At 40.2% G+C, this 24,008-nt stretch overlaps 1 protein-coding gene across 1 annotated transcript in view; it reads right to left on the bottom strand.

Annotated features, from left to right (window-relative positions):
• MMS22L (MMS22 like, DNA repair protein) overlaps positions 1–11,889 on the bottom strand; it is a 95,963-nt gene extending 84,074 nt beyond the window's left edge. The window contains exons 1-6 of the mRNA XM_059835600.1: positions 11,711–11,889; positions 7,889–8,014; positions 4,675–4,727; positions 1,628–1,715; positions 1,354–1,531; positions 163–256 (exon numbers count right to left, since the gene is read on the bottom strand). Of these exons, the coding sequence (XP_059691583.1) occupies positions 163–256; positions 1,354–1,531; positions 1,628–1,715; positions 4,675–4,727; positions 7,889–8,014; positions 11,711–11,889 (718 nt within the window). The remainder of the gene's footprint in view (positions 1–162; positions 257–1,353; positions 1,532–1,627; positions 1,716–4,674; positions 4,728–7,888; positions 8,015–11,710) is intronic.
• Positions 11,890–24,008: the final 12,119 nt, after the last annotated feature.

Raw genomic sequence — 24,008 nt, 5'->3', positions numbered from 1 at the left:
TTCAGAAAGAACCTGCTTTCACCTTATTTGAGTTTACCCAATTAAATATAGCTATGCTTAAAACCTACCAAAAGTAGTAAATTATCCTGGACGAATTAAGATGAGAAATGTAAGTAAGCATATGTACAAGAATAAGTTCAAGGAAAAAACCTGCATACTTACTCATCATTTTTTCACCTAGTACGTGAAGAATTTCCAATACTAGCCAATGAATATCCAAGTGGAGGTGTAGTAAATGCCATGATGGGGGAAAGACCTGTGATTAGAAATACACACATTTATTTTTAACATTTCTTTAGCAAATTCTGGATACTGTACTAAGACACATGAAGATGGGCCTATGTTTTGCCTGCAGTAAACATTATGGGTATCTATGATCAAATATACTATAACATACAAACATGCCATTCAGTTAAAGAAAAAAAAAGAACACAAAAAAATCTTCACGACAATTATTTCTGTCTGTAGAGGACTTCATGAAGTCTTTAGTCTGATCTAAACTACAATTTGAAGACAATGTCTTGATTCAAGCTCGACAGATTACAACACTCTTAGTTAGCTTTTCCTGTCCAGAAAAGTATTAGGTAGCACACAAACTGCTAAAGTGTGCTCTTAAAGTAATTCCAAAGTTTCAATATTCTCTTCCTTAAAGTTTACTTGAAATTACTGTTTCATTCATCAGCACAACAGTGACACTACTGACAAGCTAAACAAACAAAAAGACTCAAAATGCTGCTTCTCAGTGGATCATTTCTCTCCAGACACTGGTTTATAAAACCTAAGATCAAAATTCCTTTTTTCTTTCTAGATTTGAAAGCATTAGTTATTATATGTATGCACAAATCTTAATGGTGTCTACTTCACTAGTGTTTAATGTTGCAGTGCCCACTTCCATGCCTGCACTTTTCTTCTTTATATGCATGATTTTTTCCTGTTTTGAGTCAGATTTCAGAATGTATTTTTTAAAAAGTGCCCCTCCTACTGGGAAGCTCAGAATTTTAACCATTAGTAAGGACAAACATTGAGGAATTTTTTAAACATGCTACGCTAATTCAAGCCTACTTGTCTACCTGTAATTGGTATTATCATTTGTATAGTGCAGGATGAATTCTAAAAGCTATAGAACATAAACAGAGGAATAAAAACAACAGCAGAAAATATATAGCTCATTAGTTGTGTTTGCCAAGTATGGGATGGCACTCAGTTAATAAAGGAAAAAAAAAAAAAGAACAAAATATAAAGCGTAACTTCAATTTCAGCCTGAAGAAAGATTAAGTCTTATTCAGGCAAAATTTACCAAGTTGAATATATACTGTTACATGGAGGAAAAAAAAAAAAAAAAAAGACATCAACCTTTGCCTGATCTTGAATAGTAAATGCTGCCAGGACGCTACTAGGGAGTTCACAAAGGTGACCAAGGTGCATGGTCAAAGCATGAAGCTCTTCCACCAACACTGATGGTAACTGCACTTCTAGTTCTTCATATGGGTGGAGCATTCCATCATTTTCCACTTTAGGGGGTTCCAGATACCTGAACATACATACACAGACACACAATCAGAAAATGGATAAGAAGCAGCTACACAAAGCTCTGTATGTAAGTTAGTAAATTGTGTGCAAATCTCACCTGAAGATGAAAACTTTCACATAATATAGAAACTCAATACAATGATGCCTGATGCTCTCCGCTTCAGAGTGCAAGTTTGCAGCTTGACCTGAAGTAAAAGAGAACAATAGCTTAAAGCAGAGCTGCCCACGCTGTGACTCATGTAATATATGCATTCTCCACCGTAATTAAACCAAACCACAAGAAAGCCACCCTCTTTTCTGAGGACACCTTGGGTGGCAAACACACACTTCTAAATGTCATCTTGCCAGAGGGATCCGTTCTTTATCTTATCATCTCAGATGCATATCCAGATACAGAGGGAAAAGGATACTCGGGAAAGATGGCAGAGGCAAGCAATCAGTGCTAGAAGAAAACATTCAGCCCTACTGCCCTACTCCCTGTCTGCTTCCAAGACACCTTCAGAAAAGACATGTGTGAAACAATTTCTCAGCATCCTTTTCTCTTGGGGGACTTAAGCAGCTGGACTTATTTGGAAACATGCTTTGTAACTTCTCTTCCTAGGAAGCATCACATTCTTGCACAGTGCCTTCAGATATGTAATGCTAAGAGCCATCCATTTACAACCCTGTAGCCTGCTCTTCGCTTGCAGCTCTGTATCCTTTCAGCCAGTTATTGTGGTTATGTGTCTCCCTTCCTTTGCTCTCTGAAGCTGTTGTTCTCATGGTGTTACCCTCCTTATCTTGCACCTGCAAGCTCAAACACCATTATTACAGCAGAGATTCATTGGAAGCTATTGCCACTGGTGTGAGAATCACTCCTTATTCATTCCCACACCTTGCATTGTGGCTTTCAGCTTTTATTAGAGAAAGATGAAACTTAGTGCATAACAAAGCAGATACAGTCATTTAAATACCAATAACTACTGCCCAATGATATATACACACAAATGCTTAGCAACCAGTCAGCCTGCAGCACTTGTACCTGATTAAGCATGTGCCAATCATTGTTAAGAGCATCGTAAATGGGAACAGCAAATGAGGAGTTTGAGCAGGCCCCAATGAATGTGTATGGCACTAGAGAAGTGTGGCAAAAACTCTGTCACCTACTGTACTAGACTGCACGTCCAAGGAAAAGCAGTTGCCTTTGCTCCTCCCCCCAGCTGGCCACTGGGGAGTCTTCCCTTTCCTTTTCTTGCTCTCTCTCTTCCCTTTGTTTTCTCCCATCCCCTCAGGTAACCCTGAAGTTCACATACGCCACTTGTTACGGACCCCACAAATAAAGTTTTGTGCATATAAGCCTATCTCAGCATCATTCACTTGAGTGAAGCAAATCAACTGGCACAAGTACCATAATATTCCAGTGTACAGCCTACCCCCACCACGTAAGAAGCCATAGAACCTGCCATGGTAACAAACTATAGGTTTAGAGGCTCAAATCACTCTGTTCTAAAAGAATTAGTTATAGACATTACTGCTGCTTTGTAGCACTAACAAATCCTAAGTTCTTAGAAGTTCTGTTTAAGCAAAATTTTATATTACAGTATTTCACCACAAAATCTTTTGCATACTGTCATAAAACATTGAGCAACGAAATGAAGTGGAACAAACCAACAACAGTAGAGTGTTAAGAACAGATCAGGCATTTTCAAAAAAAGACAAAACAACACAGAGCACAAGAAAAGATTTTTATATGGCTTCCACATTACACAGTTCTCAGTACCAAGCCTCCAAAGCTCATTAAGACTGATAGGAAATTAAATGAAATGTACGATATTGATATCTGTATAAACGTATATGTACAACAAAGATTTACTGAGCTGAAACTCTAAACTGGAGTTTTAAACAGTGGCAATTGCGCATCTACCTAAGACATCAATAATACCTAACATCACACTGCCTGATCATTTCAAAATATTTTAATCCTCATGACACCCCTCTACTACTAGCCTGCTTGTATCAAGGGGGAACTGAGTCACAGATGTATCAGTTACTTGCTCTATGTCACAAAGAAAGCGTGGTGCAAAGCATAAAATTCAACAGTTTTTTATTCTTCTAACTTATTTGACATGAGGAAGAACAGGATACAGAGAAGAGAACCAAGCAGATGGTTATATTTAAGGGAAAAAGAACTACAGAACAGTTTCTTGGTGTTCAGCTACCATATAAAAGTTCAAATGTAATTTAAAATAAAGCTATTTCCACTTATGTAAAATGTCAGCAAAATTAGATTTTTAAGATACGATCCACAAAAGCATATGAAAGAAGCTTGATGATAAATTCATACCAATGATTTAAAAGACAGAGCATGACAATATCAAACCAAAATAAAAATAATGTGTAAAAATATTCACTTGTCCTCTTAGAACACTAAGAATTTATCTGTCGTGAGAAGATACCACAGTTTATTTCTGAGTAATTACTGAACTTCTCAACTTGCTAAGTAATTCAGCCTTCAAACTTACAATAAGCCCAAGGCTGCAATAATCCTTCAGAAACATACTGCTTCTCATGCCTTAGTATTTAATTGAAACAAAGCATTTTGTAGTGATCCCATTTTATCGATCCTACTGCAAAGATAAATTAAGTTAGTTATATTTGCTTAGTTTAGAGTTATTTACAAACTTATTTAAATGTAAGCCAAGAGAACACTGAAAAAAGTCCCAACTCACTACCTTTGTAACTAAAATAGTTATTGGGAGTTTTGATGCAACTTTCCATTTTAAATTAAACAAGTTAATAGTTTTTTTAATTTTTTTTTTTTTAAATTTTCCTTACGGGTGACATCTTAGCTCAAGTCAAATTAATGCAAAATTCCCCACTAAGGTCAATAAGGTCAGGATTGCCCTGTGCACCTATTACACAGGCAAATCTGGATCCAAACTGACTCACAACATTTCCACTATTTTCACACTACCTTACATCACTTGATTGCCTATATTCATACCCTTACTGCAGGTTTATGCTGGTTATACGCTGTTCTGCGGCCCACTCCATGAGCCCTTGGTCAAGAGTCAAAGCACAAGTGTGATCTGTTATAATACACTTTTCTAATGAAAACGTAGTCAGATACCTATCCCAATGTCAAATTAAATATGTTAAACTTACCAAAATCAGATGAACTCATTTGTACTAGGTTTTCCAGTCTGTATATCTGTTGCCTAATTAAAGGAATACAAAGGTTTATGGTATTTATATAGGTAGAAGTTGTTTGACTGCATTTTAATAAAGTCTAAATAGAACAGAGAGAAGTGAGAGGTGTTCCTTGCTTTGTATTTCTGAAAAAGCTTACAGAAATGTAACTTATTATTAATGGAAGGCTACAGACATGTTTAAGTGTGATGGGATGACAATGGACAGATTTTTTTGCTTGTTTTTAAAACATCGAACAGAGTAACAACAAATATAAAATTACCTAAATATCGGGGGAGGGAAAAAACAACCACATAGAAAAAGCCGAAAACCATGCCCTGTGGGTGATCTTTCCACAAGCATAACTCAGCTTCATATTTGACCACAGAATAAACCTGAAAGTTGGCCCTCATGGCATACACTCAGTATACACTAAATTAATTCACGTGTGAATGAACACTAGTAAATTCTGTCAGCAGCTCATCCCGCTTCCTGCTTAAGGTGGTCTGCAGCTTAACTTGAGCACAAAGGATAAACAGCAACAAATATAGCAGAGTAAAAGCAGAAAGTGTCTCTAGAAAAGCTAAAACTCAGTTCAGTTTTGGAGGGTAGAGAGAGCATTTTTAAAGAAGCTGCTAACTGCCACTGCAAATGAAAATTTAAAAAAGCTGTAACATAGGTAAGTACTCAAGCCATATTCTGCAACAACTGTTATTTTCAAGTGTTCTTCAAGTATATCTCCACAGAGATAACGTGGTACTAAACGGACTACATGGAAAGCACAACTGTGTAAGACAGACTTTTGAGAAAAAATGCTGCATAAATTGAGGAAGGAGTTCTCTGCCTCATTTCTTATATAGTCAAAGCAGAACTACTGAAGGATTCAAAAAAAAGATACTTGGATCCAACCCAGATCAAATGTTCTTAAGGAAAACAAAAATTTAAAACTAGGAAGTGCGCACAAGGATCCAAAAAACCCAGGTTGTAACCTGCTTATTAAAGGGCAGGCACACATTAAAATTATCTCCCTTAGCTCTTCCTTCCTTGGGTAAAATCATGTCAGCTACCCAAGATTACTTTCAGCCATTTAGGTGGGTTGTGGGGTTTTCTTGTTTGTTTTATTTTGAAATCAGAGCTGAATTTCTGCGTGAATTTTTGAAGTATTTCAATTATGTAGAAAGGAAGGAAGTCTAAAGCAGGAGGACTTTATGAAAGAGGGCTGTTAAGATTGAAGGTTAGAGACAGAGAGTCAGAAAGGAGCCATGCAAAAAAAAAAAAAGACGACTCTCCACTGAACTGACAAAAGACAGAATACAGTGGGCTGATAAAATAAAAGCACAAACTGGACATGAGAAGCATAACAAAGATACCATCAGTTAAATAATTTCAATTTGCATTTGTACATCAAAGAATGATTAGCAACCATGTGGATCAATAAATTATTTGATTTGCAAATAAATAATCTGACAGTTAAACTGGTACTTCTGTTTATTAATCGAAAATATATTGTCTTAATGTACCCACTTAAGTGGTTACATAGCTCTTACTCCCTTTGACTCACACATCTTCAATCACTTAAAAAAAAAATCACAGGTAAGAATTCTTTTCACTGTGCAATTAATGTTTTTAACTTGTAGTTCCGCTGTATAATATTTATTACAGTATTTTAAAATATTAAATAACAATCTTTAATATTTACAGACACACTAAAAAGGACTAGGTTTCTGTAAGCATGCATTTAAACATAGATATTGTCTATACTTTATAAATTTAACTATTTACATCCACCTTGTCCTCAAGCATCAATATCATTTGTATGTAACACATGATTTCTACAATGAGAAAAGGAGTTTTCCTACTTTCAGTTGTCAGTTGGTCTATAAATGAAAGTGTTCCATTTTATGACTGAACAAGTGAACTGAAAGAGAGAATATCTTTGCTGAGGGACTTGTCACACCAAAACACAGCTTAGCAACCAAACTCTCATAGCCAAGAGTTAGCTGAAATCCATTATTCCTACCACTTCAGTAGGTTTTAAAACATGTATAGCTTGAATAACTTAAAAACCACAATAAGATATATTATGACTTATGTTCATGCAGTTTATATTACAGAAAAAAAAAATCTATTTAATTCAAGAGATCAACTACAATGCTGTCTCACCGCCCAGTGATTTTATATTTATTATATTTATAATAAACAGATCAGACTCAATGCTGAAAGGGATACAGTGTTTCTTTTAACTAAGTTATCTTCTTATCTCCTTCATTATCAGATTTTTAAATTATTATTTTTTTAAATCACAGTGAAGTTAAAGCTTGCATCAAACAAGCAAAGCTAAATAATACTGGTTTTAATATACCTCCTGTCATCTACACCATCGTGTTTCAATAAGCCAGACCCTATTAATGATGTTTCACATCATGCCTTGGCCATACCTAAAGGGATGGAAGAATCCACTACAATCAAAGGAATGATGGAATATATCACATGTATTTGTGGAATCACACAAAAGCTCCTCTCCTATCCACTCTCTGTATGGGCTGTACATCCTGAGGATTATCAGTAGCAAAGAGGATTATCGGTGATCTGTGTATTTGCATTGACCAGATTAAACATCTACACTGAATTAGTCAAACACTGAGTAACTGTATCTGAAGAGATTCCTGAAGCTATCCTAATCCAAACAATTGAAGGAAGTGCTCCATCCAGCATTTACAGTATTTCATTTTTAACCTCCACTTTTCTTTATGCACAAAAAGGACTTAAAATCTTCAAAAGACAACTTTAATTATATCAGTAGCACAATCTCATTCAAGGAAACCTTATATAGTTCATTCATATATTCTGAAGTTAGAGCCTTCTAAATTAATCACATTGTTGTAATAACTATACTTATCAATTTCTATCTGGTGATGGCTTAAGATATGCACCACGCTGCTTAGAAACTTATTATTAAGTCACATAACATTAAAAATCTGTGACACAAAATTTACTTCTTCCCGTAATTCCATCCGTGTCTTATCCATCACTTACTGGAGTGTTAGACAGCATAATCTTTTTTAATGTATTGCATGGCCCACAGTCTTTTATGATTTTACTATCAAAAACTTGAAAAGTTTGTTACATCCTTAAGGTGGTTACAATTACAGAATTGGATTAGTTATAAAATACACTAATATTATCATACCTAAGTAATCCAAAGAGAAGTCCACAAGATTCAACTAATGCTGTTTCAGTAACCCACTGAAAGCCAAACATTTCCACTACATCATCTTCGTAGTCATTTGGAGAAGGATCTAGTCTCAGCAAAACCCTGTAAAATAGAGCCAACAATATTCATACATTCCCCAGTAATAAACCTATAGAATACAATATCTACAGCTGGCTTACATATCACTGATATTTTATCAATATATCAGCAACATGTATACTATAGATAGGAAGGAGTAGCAGTGTTCTCAAAAGACAAACTGTTATTTCTTTTATAGCAATATAAGATATAGCACATAAAATAGGACAACTCCTAGCTTCAAGAGCATAAAAATATGATATAGTCACAGGGTACAGTATATTTTAGAAACAAATAAAAATTAATAAGCTACCACCTTGAAGCATCCTTATGCTTAGAAAGTGGCTGAGACATAACATACAGACTGCCCTTAACAGAAAAGGCTGCTACATTAGACAACGGTGCTCCACTGTAAGTGTATGTTTGGAGTCTGTCTCAATGTACACTTGTGGTGAGTTGACCCTGGCTGGAAGCCAGGTGCCCACCAAAGCCACTCTATCACTCCCCTCCTCAGCTGGACAGGAGAGAGAAAATATAACAAAAAAGCTCATGGGTCAAGATAAGGACAGGGAGAGATCACTCACCATTACAGTCACAGGCAGACCAGACTCAACTTGGGGAAAATTAATTTAATTTATTACCAGCGAATTCAGAGTAGGGTAATGAGAAATAAAACCAAATCTTAAAAACACCTTGCCCCCACCCCTCCCTTCTTCCAGGCTCAACTTCACTCCCAAATTCTCTACCTCCTCCCCACCAGCAGCACAAGGGGACAGGGAACGGGGGTTGCAGTCAGTTCATCACACGTTGTCTCTGCCGCTCCTTCCTCCTCAGGGGGAGGACTCCTCACACTCTTCCCCTGCTCCAGCGTGGGGTCCCTCCCACGGGAGACAGTCCTCCATGAACTTCTCCAACGTGAGTTCTTCCCACAGGCTACAGTTCTTCATGAACTGCTCCTGCGTGGGTCCTTTCCACGGGGTGCAGTCCTTCAGGAACAGACTGCTCCAGCGCGGGTCCCCCACGGGGTCACAAGTCCTGCCAGCAAACCTGTCCAGCGTGGGCTCCTCTCACTCCACGGGTCCACAGGTACTGCCAGGAGTTTGCTTCAGTGTGGGCTTCCCACAGGGTCACAGCCTCCTTCGGGCATCCACCTGCTCCAGTCCTCCATGGGCTGCAGGTGGATATCTGCTCCACCATGGACCTCCATGGGCCGCAGGGGCACAGCCTGCCTCACCGTGGTCTTCACCATGGGCTGCAGGGGAATCTCTGCTCGGGCGCCTGGAGCACCTCCTCCCCCTCCTTCTTCACTGACCTTCATGTCTGCAGAGTTGTTTCTCTCACATATTCTCACCCCTCTCTTCTCCGGCTGCAGTTGCACAGTTGTTTTTCCCCTTCTTAAATATGTTATCCCAGAGGCACTACCACCATCACTGGTTGGCTCAGCCTTGGCCAGCAGTGGGTCTGCCTTGGAGCCGGCTGGCATTGGCTCTATCAGACACAGGGGAAGCTTCTAGCATCTTCTCATAGAAGCCACCCCTGTAGTCTCCCTGCTACCAAAACCTTGTGGTGCAAACCCAGTACAACACTACATGCCTAATAACTAATGCTAGAACAAACATTTGCTCCTTTATAAACATTTAATAATATTTATATAGAATACATTCATAAAAGCACACTTTTAGGTAGGTGAACTGATGAGGGTCACAAAATGTGACTTAATTATTGTAACTTAAACTAACAATAGGCCATGAGTACCCTTTGCTCTGGCTAAAGAAAAAAATAACATCAGAATTACCATTTTACTCAAAGTGGAGAAAATGAAACATCTGTATAGACTGTTAAAACATTACTGATTGTGCAAATATAAAAACATTTCACTAATGTGCTTTCAAAAAAAAAATCACAGCAAGCTATATAATATTAATTACAACAACAAATTAATCAAAGCAAATTATTTCCGAATTTTCCCCACTGACTTTCATAAAATATTTCAGTGTAGATGAAGCTGAATTCAGTAAGATGCAAGAAATATTTATATTTTTAAAACTAAAAAAAGGGTACTGGGCACGCACTTGGTTTTCCTTATATTACACACCAAATTCATATCCTTCTTGAACTATGCACTATTACCAATTCAGTTCTCAGAGGCAAAAACAGCATCTGCTGAATAACTGGCTCAGTCTCCCACAACACCTGTAGTTCACTTGGTAACTGCCTAAACATTGGTCTGTTTTGAAGCCTTTAGCAATTAAATCCAGTTACTCCTGTTCCCAGACAATGGAGACAGAGCAGTCCCTCACATGCAGGCTTTTCCAAGAATTTACAATCCAAGCAGACAAGGTGAATAAATGACAGGACAACAGTATTATCATGATTGTAATAATCTGGGAAACCTGTCTACATACAAGCTCCTGAGTGAGTTTTCACATTAAATTGTTTCTGTCATGAAATGCTTCTTTGTCAGTGTGGAATCCACTACTGATATGTTCATGCAGACACAGGCTCTCTCAGTCCTCTACTTGACATCCATTTGAATGAATGTGCTGTGATCCAACAAAAAAAAATATGATAAATAAGGTAAGAAATGGGGGAGGTGCAGCAGAACCCCCTTTAAGGCTTTACAAAAAAGGTGGTGGAAATGAAGGTGAAAAAACCCCAAAATAACAACACAAAATATGAGGCTTGGCAGGAGAAACCCACAGTAAGTACATATTCAAGTTCAAAGGTATAAAGAATGTACAAAGAAAGAAAGTACAAAGGCAGAAAGAAAGAAAGAACGAACGAAAGTACAAAGGCAGAAAGAAAGAAAGAACGAACGAAAGTACAAAGGCAGAAAGAAAGAACGAACGAAAGTACAAAGGCAGAAAGAAAGAACGAACGAAAGTACAAAGGCAGAAAGAAAGAACGAACGAAAGTACAAAGGCAGAAAGAAAGAACGAACAAAGGAAGAAACAAAGAAAGAAAGAACGAACAAAGGAAGAAACAAAGAACGAACAAAGGAAGAAACAAAGAAAGAAAGAAAGAAAGAAAGAAAGAAAGAAAGAAAGAAAGAAAGTACAAAGGAAGAAAGATTATGCTTTTGTAGGAAAAACAAGACAATGCCTGCAGGTACAGCAAAGGGCACAGAAAACTAAGTTGGATCACAGACAGTAGAGAAGATATTAACTAAACCAAAGTAACATTTTAGAATCTCACAGAAAATACTCGTTACACATGCGACTTCTGAACCGTAAATCCAGAATGCATGCAAAGGTAGAGCTTTGAGAAAGATGGTCTTAATCTACAAAGGACAGTCCCAGCAATCCGGGGAAGCTGGGCAGAGCAGGTTTGTTTCTATCACATAGGAAAGAGAGAAAGGGCCAGCATTGAATAGAGCATATGACTGGGAAAAGCAGTGCTGCAGCCTCCTCAGAAATTTAAGGGGTCTCAGATGCTGTTGCCCAACAGACCACTTTTGAAGTGTCCTAATAGGCCTGTAGCAGGTCCTTTACAATATCTTAAAGTTCACAAAGCTAGGAACTGGACCTAGAACACTGTTCAAAGCAGTTTATCAACACAATTGCCCTTCCTGCTTTGGTATACCACCAAGTTATCTCAGGATCATAAGAGCTGAAGAACAAACTGATTTGGAAACCCTGTCAGCATTTAGAGGCACCAAACACCACTGGGAAGAACATCTTATAAGGGTATTATATTTGTAACTCAAAAAAACCCCCATACCTCTTAAGAGACCCTCTTGCTAAGTAAGACTCTGCAGAGAAGCTTCTCCCTCCACTTTGGTTGTCAAAGGCACAGGAAAAACAAGGTGGCTTTGAGTTTTCATTCTCCACTTCCATTGCCATCTCCAAGCTTTCAGTGAGAAACGAGGGTGTGGAGGAAGCCACAAAGTCATCATCCATTGTTTCCACCTGATCCAGAAAATAAACAGATAAATTAAAAAAACACTCATACTGTTTCATCAGATAAATGTATCGTTGTTACAACTCCCCATAATCCTTCAGCTCAAGTGAGGACACAGATCTGACTAACTGTAATATCAAACTAACAAACAGAGAATCATAGAATCCCAGGTTGGAAAGGACCTCTAGGATCATCTGGTTCAACCTTTCTTGGCAAAAGCAAAGTCTGGACAAGATGGCCCAATGCCCTGTCCAGCCGAATCTTAAAAGCGTCCAATGTTGGGGAATCCACCACTTCCCTGGGGAGATTATTCCAATGGCTGACTGTTCTCATTGTGAAAAATTTTCCTCTTGTGTCCAATCGGAATCTCCCCAGTAGTAACCTGTACCCATTACCCCTCATCTTTTCCATGTGACTCCTTGTAAAAAGGGAGCCTCCATCTTCTTTGTAGCCACCCTTTAAATACTGGAACATGGTGATAAGGTCTCCCCTCTGCCTTCTTTTCTCAAGGCTGAACAAACCCAGTTCTCTCAGGCTTTCTTCATACAGCAGGCTTCCCAGTCCTTTGATTGTCTTTGTGGCCCTTCTCTGGATGCTTTCCAGCCTGTCCACATCTTTTTTGTATAGCGGGGACCAAAACTGAATACAATATTCCAGGTGTGGCCTGACAAGCACTGAGTAGAGTCAGATAATGACCTCTTTATCTCTGCTGGTGACACCCTTGTTGATGCTACCCAGCATCCTGTTGGCTTTCTTTGCCACAGCAGCACACTGTCCACTCATATTGAGCTGCTTGTCTACCAGGACCCCCAGGTCCCTTTCCACAGAGCTGCTCCCCAACCAGATAGATCCCAGCCTGTGCTGTACTCCTGGATTATGTTTTCGCAGGTGGAAGACCTTACATTTGTCTTTGTCGAACTTCATAAGGTTCTTATTAGCCCACTCTGCCAACCTATGCAGGTCTTCCTGTAGGATGGCTCTCCCTTCTGAAGTGTCCACTTCCCCACTCAGTTTGGTATCATCAGCAAACTTCATCAGGGTACACTTGATCCCATCATCCAGATCACTTATGAAGATATTAAACAGCATTGGGCCCAATGCCGATCACTGGGGGACCCCACTTGTCACAGGTTGCCGGTTTGAAAAGGAGTTATTTACCACCACCCTCTGGGTGCGGTCTGTCAGCCAGTTCCCCACCCACCACACAGACCACTTGTCTAGACTGTGAGGCATCAGTTTCTCTAGGAGGAGGGTGTGGGAAACCATATTAAAAGCCTTGGAGAAATCCAGGTAGACAATGCCCACCGCTCGCCCCACATCAATCGAGCAGGTTACTTTGTCATAGAAGGTGATCAGGTTTGTCAAGCACTATTTGCCCTGAGAGATATCACCAAGAAAAGCAATCATGGTCTCATGGCCTGCCACACAATTCTGTAGCTTTGTGCAACTTCATCTTTTTTCATCACGACCTGTTCAGGGAGTCACATCAGTGAAAAGCTAACCCTACAAAATCCAAAATAGGATCATTTTCTTCTGGTTTAGCTCTGTAAATTGACTAGTCATGAGGTTAGACTAGCACTAGGGTAAAATAAGAGGCAGGAATGCATTACAAGGCATGGGCAAGCTACTTTCAGCAACACTTCATTTTGCGACCAGAGTAGCTATGCTATGAAAATACATCATGCATTACAGGCTCCCAGTTGTCCATGACTTTAAGGCAATATTACAGCTTAAGTTCCTTCTAAGAAGCAGTAAATACAGCCCACGTGATAATTACAGAACCATGAAATGCTGAAGTTTTAAAGCTCAGAAGATGATTCTGACATAGCCTAAGTTGGAATTTTCTATTAAAAAAGTCTGACTTCCCAGGAATCTGAAAAAAAGAGAAACAAAAGCAAAAGGAGAAGGAAGATCACATCCAAAAGAAGTTCATTGTGTACTTAACATGAGCGAATTAGTATTTTATACAACATACTGAAAGAGTAGAACTAGGCCACAGGTACCACAGAGTTCTACAATAATATGCAAACAATATAATTGAAACTATAAACTCTAAATTAAGTTTCTGATTTCATTGCTGGCAGTTTTTGATACTGTTCTTGCAGAAACCTGTTTACACCATGGCTAGAGGTTGGTAATACAGAGGCTTGACTGAAAAATGAGCTCAAGGGAAAAAAAAAAAAGAAAAATTTCTGTCCTACTTTCACCCATTCATTCACATTCCTGCAGTGCAGTCAGCTGTGCAGCAGAAGCATTGGTAACTCCTAAGTGAAAGGATGACTTCAGTGCTTCAGTTTACAGCAGGACGCTATGCATAGGTGTGTTAGCACAACTGGCAAAGCAGAAATAAGCAGCTAAAGGGAATGCCCTAAACCAGAAGAAGAATTTCTAAGGAAAGCCTGTTCAATTTGAAGTATCAAAATCGCCCCACATGATAGAAAACACTGGGAAAAAAAGAGTACAAGAAGGGCAGCTCTTCACGGTCGCCACTCACGTCAGTTCGGTACTTGTCTATCGCATCCCTGACCCAGCGGAACCCATTACTGACTTTAAGCACCCCAACCTTGGCCAGCCCTGCTGGAGAACAACTTCCCAGGCGGTTGCAATCCGCGGGCAGGAGCTGCAAACCGGCGACAGAGCCGCCGGGAGCAGCACCCCTGCCAGGCGCCGGGGAGCGGCCACCGGGCACCACACCTGCCGGGGAGCGGCCACCAACACCACCCCCACCCGTCAGGCCTGCGGCCCAGCACCGCTTTCCTCTCCCCGGAGGTTCTTCCCCGCCGCACCGGGCGGGGCCAGAGGGATGCGTCAGCCCCACTGGGACGGGACGGGACGGGACGGGACGGGACGGGACGGGGGTATGGATAGGAAACCAGGCGGAGTACCTGCACACTGGCGAGGCCGCCGCTCTCCTTCCGCTCCCGGACACTTTTCCGTACGTCCCGCGCGCCACCGTCACCGCAGCACTGCGCAAGCGCCGCGGCGCCGATTGGCCGCCGGCCGCTCCTCCTTCCCCCGCCGCCCGGCTCTCCTCCGCCCCGGGAGGGGGGGCGCGCCCGCCCGCTCCCTTCCTCTCTCCCTTGCGCGCCACCGCCCGCCCCGCGCTGTGCCCGCCCCTCCCCCGCCTGCCCGCCTCAGGGCGAAGCGCCGCGCGCGCCCCCAGCCGCCGCCGGCGAGGCGGGTCCCCGCGGCGGTCGGTCGGCCGCGCTGCTGCGGGGCGGCTGCCGGCCCCGTCCTGCCAGTGCGTGTCCCCGCGGCCGCTGGGCCGCTGCCCGCCGCCTGTAAGGCCTCTCTAGGCACGCGCGGTCCCCGGCGCGGCCCGCCTGCCCGCAGGCCCTGCCGTGCTTCCCTCGGCGTGAGCTCCCGCCTCCCTCCCTCCCTCCTGCTCGCCCCCGGCTTCTGCCCTTTGCTCCCCGACCCTGTTCATCCTCTCACACACGCTGTGGCCACATTTCCCAGCCCCTGTTCCCAATGTGCTCCTTACTCGCCCACTTCTTGAAATCCAGGTGGGGTTTCGTGGGAGCCGCTCGCTCGCTCCCCCCTCAGCCCCTAGTACTCTCGCAGCATCTCTCAGTGCGCCCCTTGTCAGGCCAGCCACAAGTTGTTTCTTGCCACTTCTCACCTGAACGCCACCATCTTGCCGCTGCTAGTGAGTGCCCCAGATCAGGCTACTGCATCCTAATCTTCCTGTACTTCAACTGTCCACTACCTTTCTTTGGTTTCCTTCTCGTCTAGCCCGTACCCGAACCTCATTTCCCTTCTTCTCCTTGGCTACCTCGGTTCACTCATCCCCATGCTCCCTCACAGCCAGGGGCAAGAGGTCCTGGTCTTCTCTGATGCCTTACAGACCCTGATCCAGCCTTCCCACGTCTGTCACGTACTGCTCCCTTCTCGAGACACAAGCTATTCTCATCAAGCATGGGAAGTGGTGTTTAATACATTTGAAATTCAAGCTGGCTATTGCTCTTTGCATTTACCGAAGAGCCTTCATTGGATATGACAGTCACCACTGAGTAGGGGTCAGGGAGAAAGTCCTAAAACCTGTCCCTGGCATAACTTAGCTTAAAATGCATGCTGTGCACCTAGTGGCTTCTGCATCTTTTTAATAATTATTGTAGTATTTTGGATGTCTAGGCTTGATTTAATTTCAAAATGCTCTTCCATTTTTGCTTTTTTTTGGGGTGTAAATTAGCAGCAATGTATGAAACTTTTGTTTCTAATGAGAAAGTTGCTATAAGAAGTTTTGCTGTTGCTGCTACAGCTTGCTGTGAAAACTCTCGTGATTAAAAACGCTTCGTTTGCTCCTGTGTCTGTAAGAATCCTTCACTTCCTTCTTAAATTCCTGTCTAATTAAAAAAACAGTACATCATGGTTAAATAAAACTGTACCCAGGATAACCCTGATTTCCATATGCAGATTTATCTGCACTGACAGCCCCCTCTCCCTCTCTTAGTCTGTTTCCTCTCTCCCTCCCTCTCTCTCCCTCTTTCTCTTCCCCTCTCTTTCTCTTCCTCCCTGTCTTTTTGTCTCTCTTTATGTCTATTGCATTATGCCTGAATAATTTTCAGCCTTTTTTTTTTTTTGTCCCCTCTTGCACGCACATGCTAAAATAACTAGACAAAGGTGCAAGGTGGTTGCTGCAGTCCCTGTCTCTAGGACAAAACCAAGAAAGCTCGTGATTGCAATGCCACCTTTCCTTTTTTTTTTCTCTTTTTTTCCCCACCCATGCTCGGTGATTAAACTTCCCCAGGATGGGGAAGAAAAAGGAGCTGGAAATGAAATAAGGTTGAGGATAAATCCCATTGCAGCAGCTGCAGCCAGTGGTGTCTTCTGCCAGATGTGCTAAGGTTCCTGGGGTCCTTGACACGAAAAGGCAATATTAAAATATTTGGAGACAAAAGCTGCATCCTCAGTGATCATTTTCTTTATTTAACATGGCAGCAGGCACCGTGTGGGGGAAAAGCAACACGCTGGATGTTGAATTGGACTTTTCTCCTTTCTAGGATGAAAGGATGTTATCTATCCCATGCCAAGAGGGAACTGAGGTAAGAGAGCTGATCCAGCTCCTGCTTTTTCTCAGTATATTTCCTAAGCATCTTTTCTGAAACAACCTCTCTCTATATATATGTATGTATATATTTATATATTTCTGTTTGTATATTTGTGTATTTGGTTTCAAGTCAGTAAGTGGTAATGGTTTTTTTCTGTCTTCACATCAACCCAGAGAAAGTTAATTCACAATATATATTCAGAGCTTGTTCAGAAGGGTTGGTTTGTGGGGTTTTTTTCAAATACGTTTTTGTTTCCAGAGAAGACTTCAGCAGTGACATCATGGTCGACTGCTGATATTAAAACCGATTTTCAAAGTCTTAAAAAAAAAAAAAAAGCCAGTAACTTTGCGTTAAGAAATTGTGCTGGAGATTCATATGCTCTATTTTTTGGTTGCACTCTAAATATTGGAACCCTTATTAAAGCGATAGTGAGGGTTTTTTTATTATTACTATTTCTAGCACAGAAGCGATGAATGCTGCATAATTAAGTACAGTATTTAATTTGGCTGTTGTGAAGCAAAAGAATAAGGTAATAATTTTTATTGTACTAATCAGACTCAAGATGTTCTCTGTGTTAATTGGGTTAAAAAAATTGCAGTACTTATTAGAAATTCTAATTTCACAATGCAGCACTGACAATAAGCTCAGCCAGTGAATTATTCACATCTTTAATTTGCTCTCTTAATGACAGTGTTCTGTAATCAGAGTGCAGAGACTGCTTCCTATGCATTATGTATGATGTTCAGGACTTAAATGCAGGACATTATGAAGCCTCTCAGTGGCTCAGTAATTAGTTTTCCGCAAGACAGGGCTTAGATATTCACAGATAAAAGTCTACAGTTGAGATAATGTTAAGGTGGTGACTCATGCTAACAAAAGCAGGGAAGTTCAAATTTAATGCTGAAACTGCTCTCCGTTCTCCCTCATTGTGCGTAGGTGCAGGGGGAGGGGAAGAAAGTCTTCAAAACTAGCCCGCCACGGTGAGTACGCTGCGGACAGCCCGAGGGGGCAAACCGGTGGCTCATTTCGCTTTGGAGCCGTGTTTTGGCAACTTTACTGATCGGAGGGTGGAGGTGGTGTTGCGTTTTTTGCCTCTTTTTAAAGGGCAATCACCATCAGAGAGCAATCATCAGTAGGAAGGATCAAATGTATTTTGAAGGATTTTATCTGAAGCACAGGCATTTGTAACTTTGTCAAATTAGGATGTTTTGAATGGGAACTACTTTGTTACGTGTAGAAACTTTGAGAACACCTGATGCTTGCTATATTGCTGTTGTACCTATTTCAGCTATCATGGTCTTTACTGTATACACATTTTAGAAAACCTGTCATTTTTCTAACAGTTTAGTTCTCACCACCCAAAACTTGAATCATAATGCAGGTCTGTTCTTTTTTCCTTCACAGAATCACAGAATCACTAAGGTTGGAAAAGACCTGTAAGATCATCAAGTCCAACCTTAAAAAAAAAAAAAAAAAAAAAAAAAAAAAAAAAAACCCCAAAAAAACCCCCAAACACCACCCACAAAACACACCACAACCCACACCAAAAACAACCCACCCACACCACACAGCACCATGCCCATCAAGCCACATCCCACAATGCCATATCCACACACTCCTTGAATACCTCCAGGGAGGGTGACTCCACTACCTCCCTGGGCAGCCTGTTCCAGTGTTTCACCACTCTCTCAGTGAAGAACTTTTTCCTAATATCCAGTCTGAATCCTTGGATCATTTACCTGGGCTTATGTCAGGTGATTTAACTGTAGGGAATATGCATGGTTATGTAATTTTCCTACTTCTGTATGCTGCTTATTATAGAATAAAACCCAAGAATATTGAAATGAAGTTGGAAAGTGTTACTTTTTCTGTACTTGGTTGCTAGTCAGACTGGCAGCTGTACATTTGTTCTGAATTCTCATGTTAGAACAATCATAAATTTTTACTGGAAGCAAAATATCTGACTAGAGAAGGTTATTTACTTATTTCGTGTTAACTCGCCAAAGACTTCTCTGAAATAAACATATTCTTGTGCAGTGTTTACAGGATTGCAATTCTAATTATTAAAGATGGTCTACCAATATAAGTTTTAGGCTTAAATTTAAAAAAACCCAGTAAAGAGCCCAACTTGATAGTCAAGTACAGATATGAGATTAAGAATTTTGAGATTTTTGAAGCAAAATATTTTAAAGTTAATTCCTTTAAAAAAATTTCACCAAAGACTACATCTGGAATTCGGTGTTGTGAGCAGCTGTTGCTAGTGTTGTCTGGCCTTAAGGCCATGGGACAAGTTACTAAGTCATTGCTCTTAGCAAATGAAGTGCTGTATACTGTGACCAGGATTAGACATTATGTTTATTTATAGTCCAGTCCTAAAAGTAATTATTGTTAAACTGTTGAATAAAGAAGCTGTGGATTGGGTCAATGTAGCTAGGTGATCCATAGCTAGAAGATTCTATCAGAATCCAAGTGATTGTCTACATGAAGAAATTGATTGAGTCTTTTGCATATGACTTTCTTTCCAAGTCAAGATCCCACAGCAAGTGGTACTGTAATATGGTATCACTATCACTACATAGCTACATTTCTTCGGTCCCTTCAGCATAGAATCATGCAGCTGAAAAGGACTCCAAGAAGGTGTCATGCCCACCCCCTCACTATTCCTTCAAAGCCAGGACCAATAAAATTTGTCTTTTTAGGTGAACACTTGCCTGTCTTCATAAAGATTTGTTACAATTACTTACCCGTGTAATCTATTCCAGCATTTCATTAGTCTTCCCATTAGAAAGTTTTTCCTGATTTCTGATCTTAAACTTAACTTGCTGAAAGTAAATTAGCTGAACATATTTTGCACAGTGGTTACAGGGAATTTATTCTCCTCTTTGCAGCAGACTTTTACATATTTGAGATTCTTAGTCATGTTTTCACTGTGTTCTTCCTTTAACCAATTCCGGTCCATTGTTTTCATCTTTATAGAAAACAAAATGCCTTTTTTTTTTTTTTTTTTTTTTTACTTCCCATTATTAGGTCTTTTTGCTCTTCTCAGCCCTCTCCCTGTTTCTTCTTTTTCGAAATGCACTGCTCCAGACTAAGGCATGATACTCCAACTGCCATATAAGTTCTACATTGTCATTTAATGAAAGGTAGTTTGTCACTTCTGTTGTTTTCTTGAGAAAATCTTAACAATATGACTTGCACATTGCGGGTGCAATGATGTCTGTTAATCCAGGATACCATCTAGTACAATATGAAAAGATGCAACATGTGTTTGAGTAAGTTTTTAATTCAAAGCTTTATGCTCCTAGGAAGAGTCTTCATGGACATACTATCCAATAGCCTTAACTGTCATGGTAAGTGCCTGTTACTGACCTGATTAGTGATGTCCATCATACTGAAAAGAATATCTGAAGTGTTCAGTCCTCGGAGGATTGTTTCAAGAAGCACTAACAGAAAGTCACAATTTTAGCCTGTGCCCTGTTGTAAAGCAACTTGGGTGGCCAGAAGTTGTTTAAAACTGAGCTTTTCCACATAACCCCAGCCAGATTGGACAATCTGAGTTTGAGGAACTACAACAGTCAGGTGAGAAAACTTTTTGTGAAACTGGCAGGAATGTTAGTGGCAACCTGAAAATAAGGTCCAGGGTTAACTGCAGCAAAGATGAATAGTATGTTTTAGTAAAAAAAAAAAAAAAAGGTTAGAAAGTTAGCCCATTCTAACTAGCCTAGCAGATTCATTCCACATCTGAGCTATGTATCTGGGAAGGAGCAAATTGTTGTCTACCCAGTCTGTGAGAGTAAAGTGGAGGTCAATTCATTTTTAGCTCTGAGGAAGGAAGGGCCCATTATCATTCCTAGGTCAGAGGAAGACAGTTCATACTATCCTTGAGTTGTCATGGCATGGGAGGAGAACAACATTTCTGAAGCCAAAATGGAAGAGTCATGTGTCTGAAGAATTAAAGATGACTTGTAATGTTGCCAGGGGATCAGGGTTAATATAATCTGGTCATGAAGACATAGTGACTACCAAAGAAAATTCTAAGGACCTTTATGTGCTTACACAGGCATGTATTTCATATATTTGGAATGTAATCCTTTTACTGTCCCCTTACTGGCTTGTAACTTCCCGTGTTCAGGAATATTGCAAGTTTTTTGGAGTGACCTGATGTGTATTTCTGTATTTGTTCTTATATTAAAAAGCTAAGAAAATAGTTTTAACTCAGTGCAATGTACAGTGATATCTCTAATATAAAGTTGAGAAAAATCCATCCATAATATATTTCCAGGAGTAGTATTTTGTGCTTTTATTTATATTGCTCCAGGCTCAAGTACCATTATAAATATTAGGTTCTGAAGTGGTATGATGAGTTAAGTATTTCCAAATGTCTTCTCTTAATCTAGCCTAATAATGCAGTCCTTTCATATGCATAATTCCCGTGAAAACCAGTGGGAGTACTACATTGTAGAAGGAATAATGGATACATATGCCAGGGTATCTCCCTTTTGAGTCATTATTTTAACTTGATTGACAAAGAATAAGGTTATCCAAAAGAAACAAATACTGAGAGTGGAAAGAGAGTTATTGATAATATTTTGAATTCCAAATTTATCTGTTTCTCCACTGAAAGATATATGCAAATGGAATAATAGTAATCAGAATATCTGATAGAAATCTCAAATACATTTACATTCACTAGTGCTTTCCAGCAAATATTTCACAAGTAGTTCATACGCATTCTAGTCAGTAAAATTCCATATAATTGACTCGCTATTAAGAATCCAACCTATATATAAACCTATGTGTATATTATAGAAAGTAGAAGAGTGATAAATATCCACATTATAAACTCAGTTTGGGCTTTTTTGCAAAGTCAAACTAGAAATAGCATAATGTACTGTATGAGTTCACATACTCAATCTTGTATAAAGTGTAAATCCATAAAACTTTGCAGTTCTTATCTGCATCCATGGTAGGCCAGAAAAAATAGTAGTAAGAATACTTAATACTGCACAAAAGCATCTTGTTGCTTCCAGCTGGCTTCTCTTCTGTCTCATCACCTGTATGTACTTTCTGTACCTACTCTCATGGTAGGAGCTACTTTGTATCCTCATTAAACTCCAGCTTTCGTTGCTCACTTGCTAATTTTTCAGCCATTCTTTTTAAACTTTTCGCCATACTTGGTTTGAAGCTCAGGAGGCTTTTACTATTCCCAAAACATCCCTCCTTAAAACTCTTTTGTTGTGTTGCTAGATGAGTTGACAGCAGTTAAGACTGCTAGTGTTCTTGAGATCTCTTCCTATCACACTATCTTTTTTCATTGTTTTCTCGTATCCCATTTCTTGTCTCTCTGTGTTTAGATTGCAAGGTCTCTGGTGAAAACGCTGGGGTTTGAGAGGGCAAAACAGAGGACTTTCAGGCTCTGTCTCAATACAATGAATAATCATAACAGTAGTAATACAAATAATGTGTGCAGTTAATAATTTTAACTGCTATCTTTTTTAATTCCTACTAACACAGGCAGACTTTTCAACTCTTAACAACTTCTTTGCAATAGAATTCCATCTGGATCCCGGGAAGTTGACGGATTAGGGCAGTAGGAAACTGAGGAAGAAAGGGGCCGAATATGAGCAAAGACGAAATTATCCTCGAAGTATTTCTGTTCAGTGCTCTCTATTTATTATCTTTGCTTCTCCTATGTAATACTTCATCAAAAAGACCCTGGGTCCAATAACAACTGTGCTGAAAGCTTTTTGGCTCTTGGGTACATAAATTGTTTCTGGTGTGTGGTACACAGTGGTAATACAGACTCTGTAGGTATGGCTGAAGGATTGTATCAATCCAGCTGTAGACTGAGAGTGGTTTTTTGCCACAAGGAATAGCTTTGGCTGAGAGTGGCTGTGGTGGAGCAAAAAATTTCTGTGAAAAGGAGACATAAAGCTGTGGTGGGGGGACCACAGTGCAAAGAGGGGTCAGGATGTTGAAAAGCAATGCAACTTGCTGGCACAGGGACTGGTAAGGAGATCCATGAAGGGTTGCTGGACAAGGAGGGACATAGAAATAAGTAGGACTCTAAAAGATATGAGCTCTTGAGCATAAATGTGCACAGGGTTTAGAATCAAGGTCAGGCTGGGAGAAGACCACAGAGACTAGGCAACATCAAGGAGGAGTTTGTTCAAAGAGTGAGGGGGAAAAGAGGATGCATAGCCCTGAAAAGAACCAGTGCTTTTAAGATGTTGTGATACACACTTATTCTATGTGTTGGAGGATGGGTTTCTGGCTATCAGCACTTTGGTGTACTGTGTGTTGCTAGTATCAAATGTGAAGAGATCCTTGCGGAAGTGGAAGGCACAACTCTGCAATCCAATATGAAGCTTAGCAGGAACCTCTGGCTAAACCATATCACAAACTTATTGGTGCAGAATTTTTAAAAACAGAATATCTGCTTTACCACTACTGCATGGATTTGTAGTTGACAGCATTTGAACAAAAGTGCTTAATTAGAAGAGAGTATAATACTGTGAAGCCAGCTATGATGCTCCAACTCGCACTATCTAATGTTGCGAAACAAGGCTGGGCTCCTGCTTTGCTACTTCGCAAAGCTCTTTTTCTCATGGCTTGTCCAGAGGCTGTAAGTTTAGAAAGCATATCAATGATCTGTGCGGATATGCACGTGGGCATCACACAGAGGCACTCTGAGCGTAAACCACATTTTCAAACAGGTGTCTAAAAAGCAAAATAGCTAGTTTTAAGCAGTGTAATCTGAGAATTACAGTAATCATTCAAGAAAGTGTATGTCTGATAAACTTCATCTGTCATTTCCAAAAGTACACTATTTTGTCCATTCTTGTCTTATCTCAGTAATATTCCCTTTTGATTTTCTCAGTGCTTTGTGCTCTTTGCCTCAGTGTAACCTGCCAAAAAGAAAGTTTTGGATGGCTATTGGATACTTAGCATGACTTCAAATATTTTGAATTAAAAAAAATGTTGATTTTTTTTTCCCCTCTGAATTTTATAGTAATATTTATATACTGGAAGAAAAAAGTGCCCTGTGTATCTCAGGTCCTCATTTA

Source organism: Gavia stellata, chromosome 2 (assembly GCF_030936135.1).
Source record: "Gavia stellata isolate bGavSte3 chromosome 2, bGavSte3.hap2, whole genome shotgun sequence".
Lineage (NCBI taxonomy): Eukaryota > Metazoa > Chordata > Aves > Gaviiformes > Gaviidae > Gavia > Gavia stellata.
Note: the sequence above shows the minus strand (reverse complement) of the source record. Positions and strands in the feature narration are given on the sequence as shown.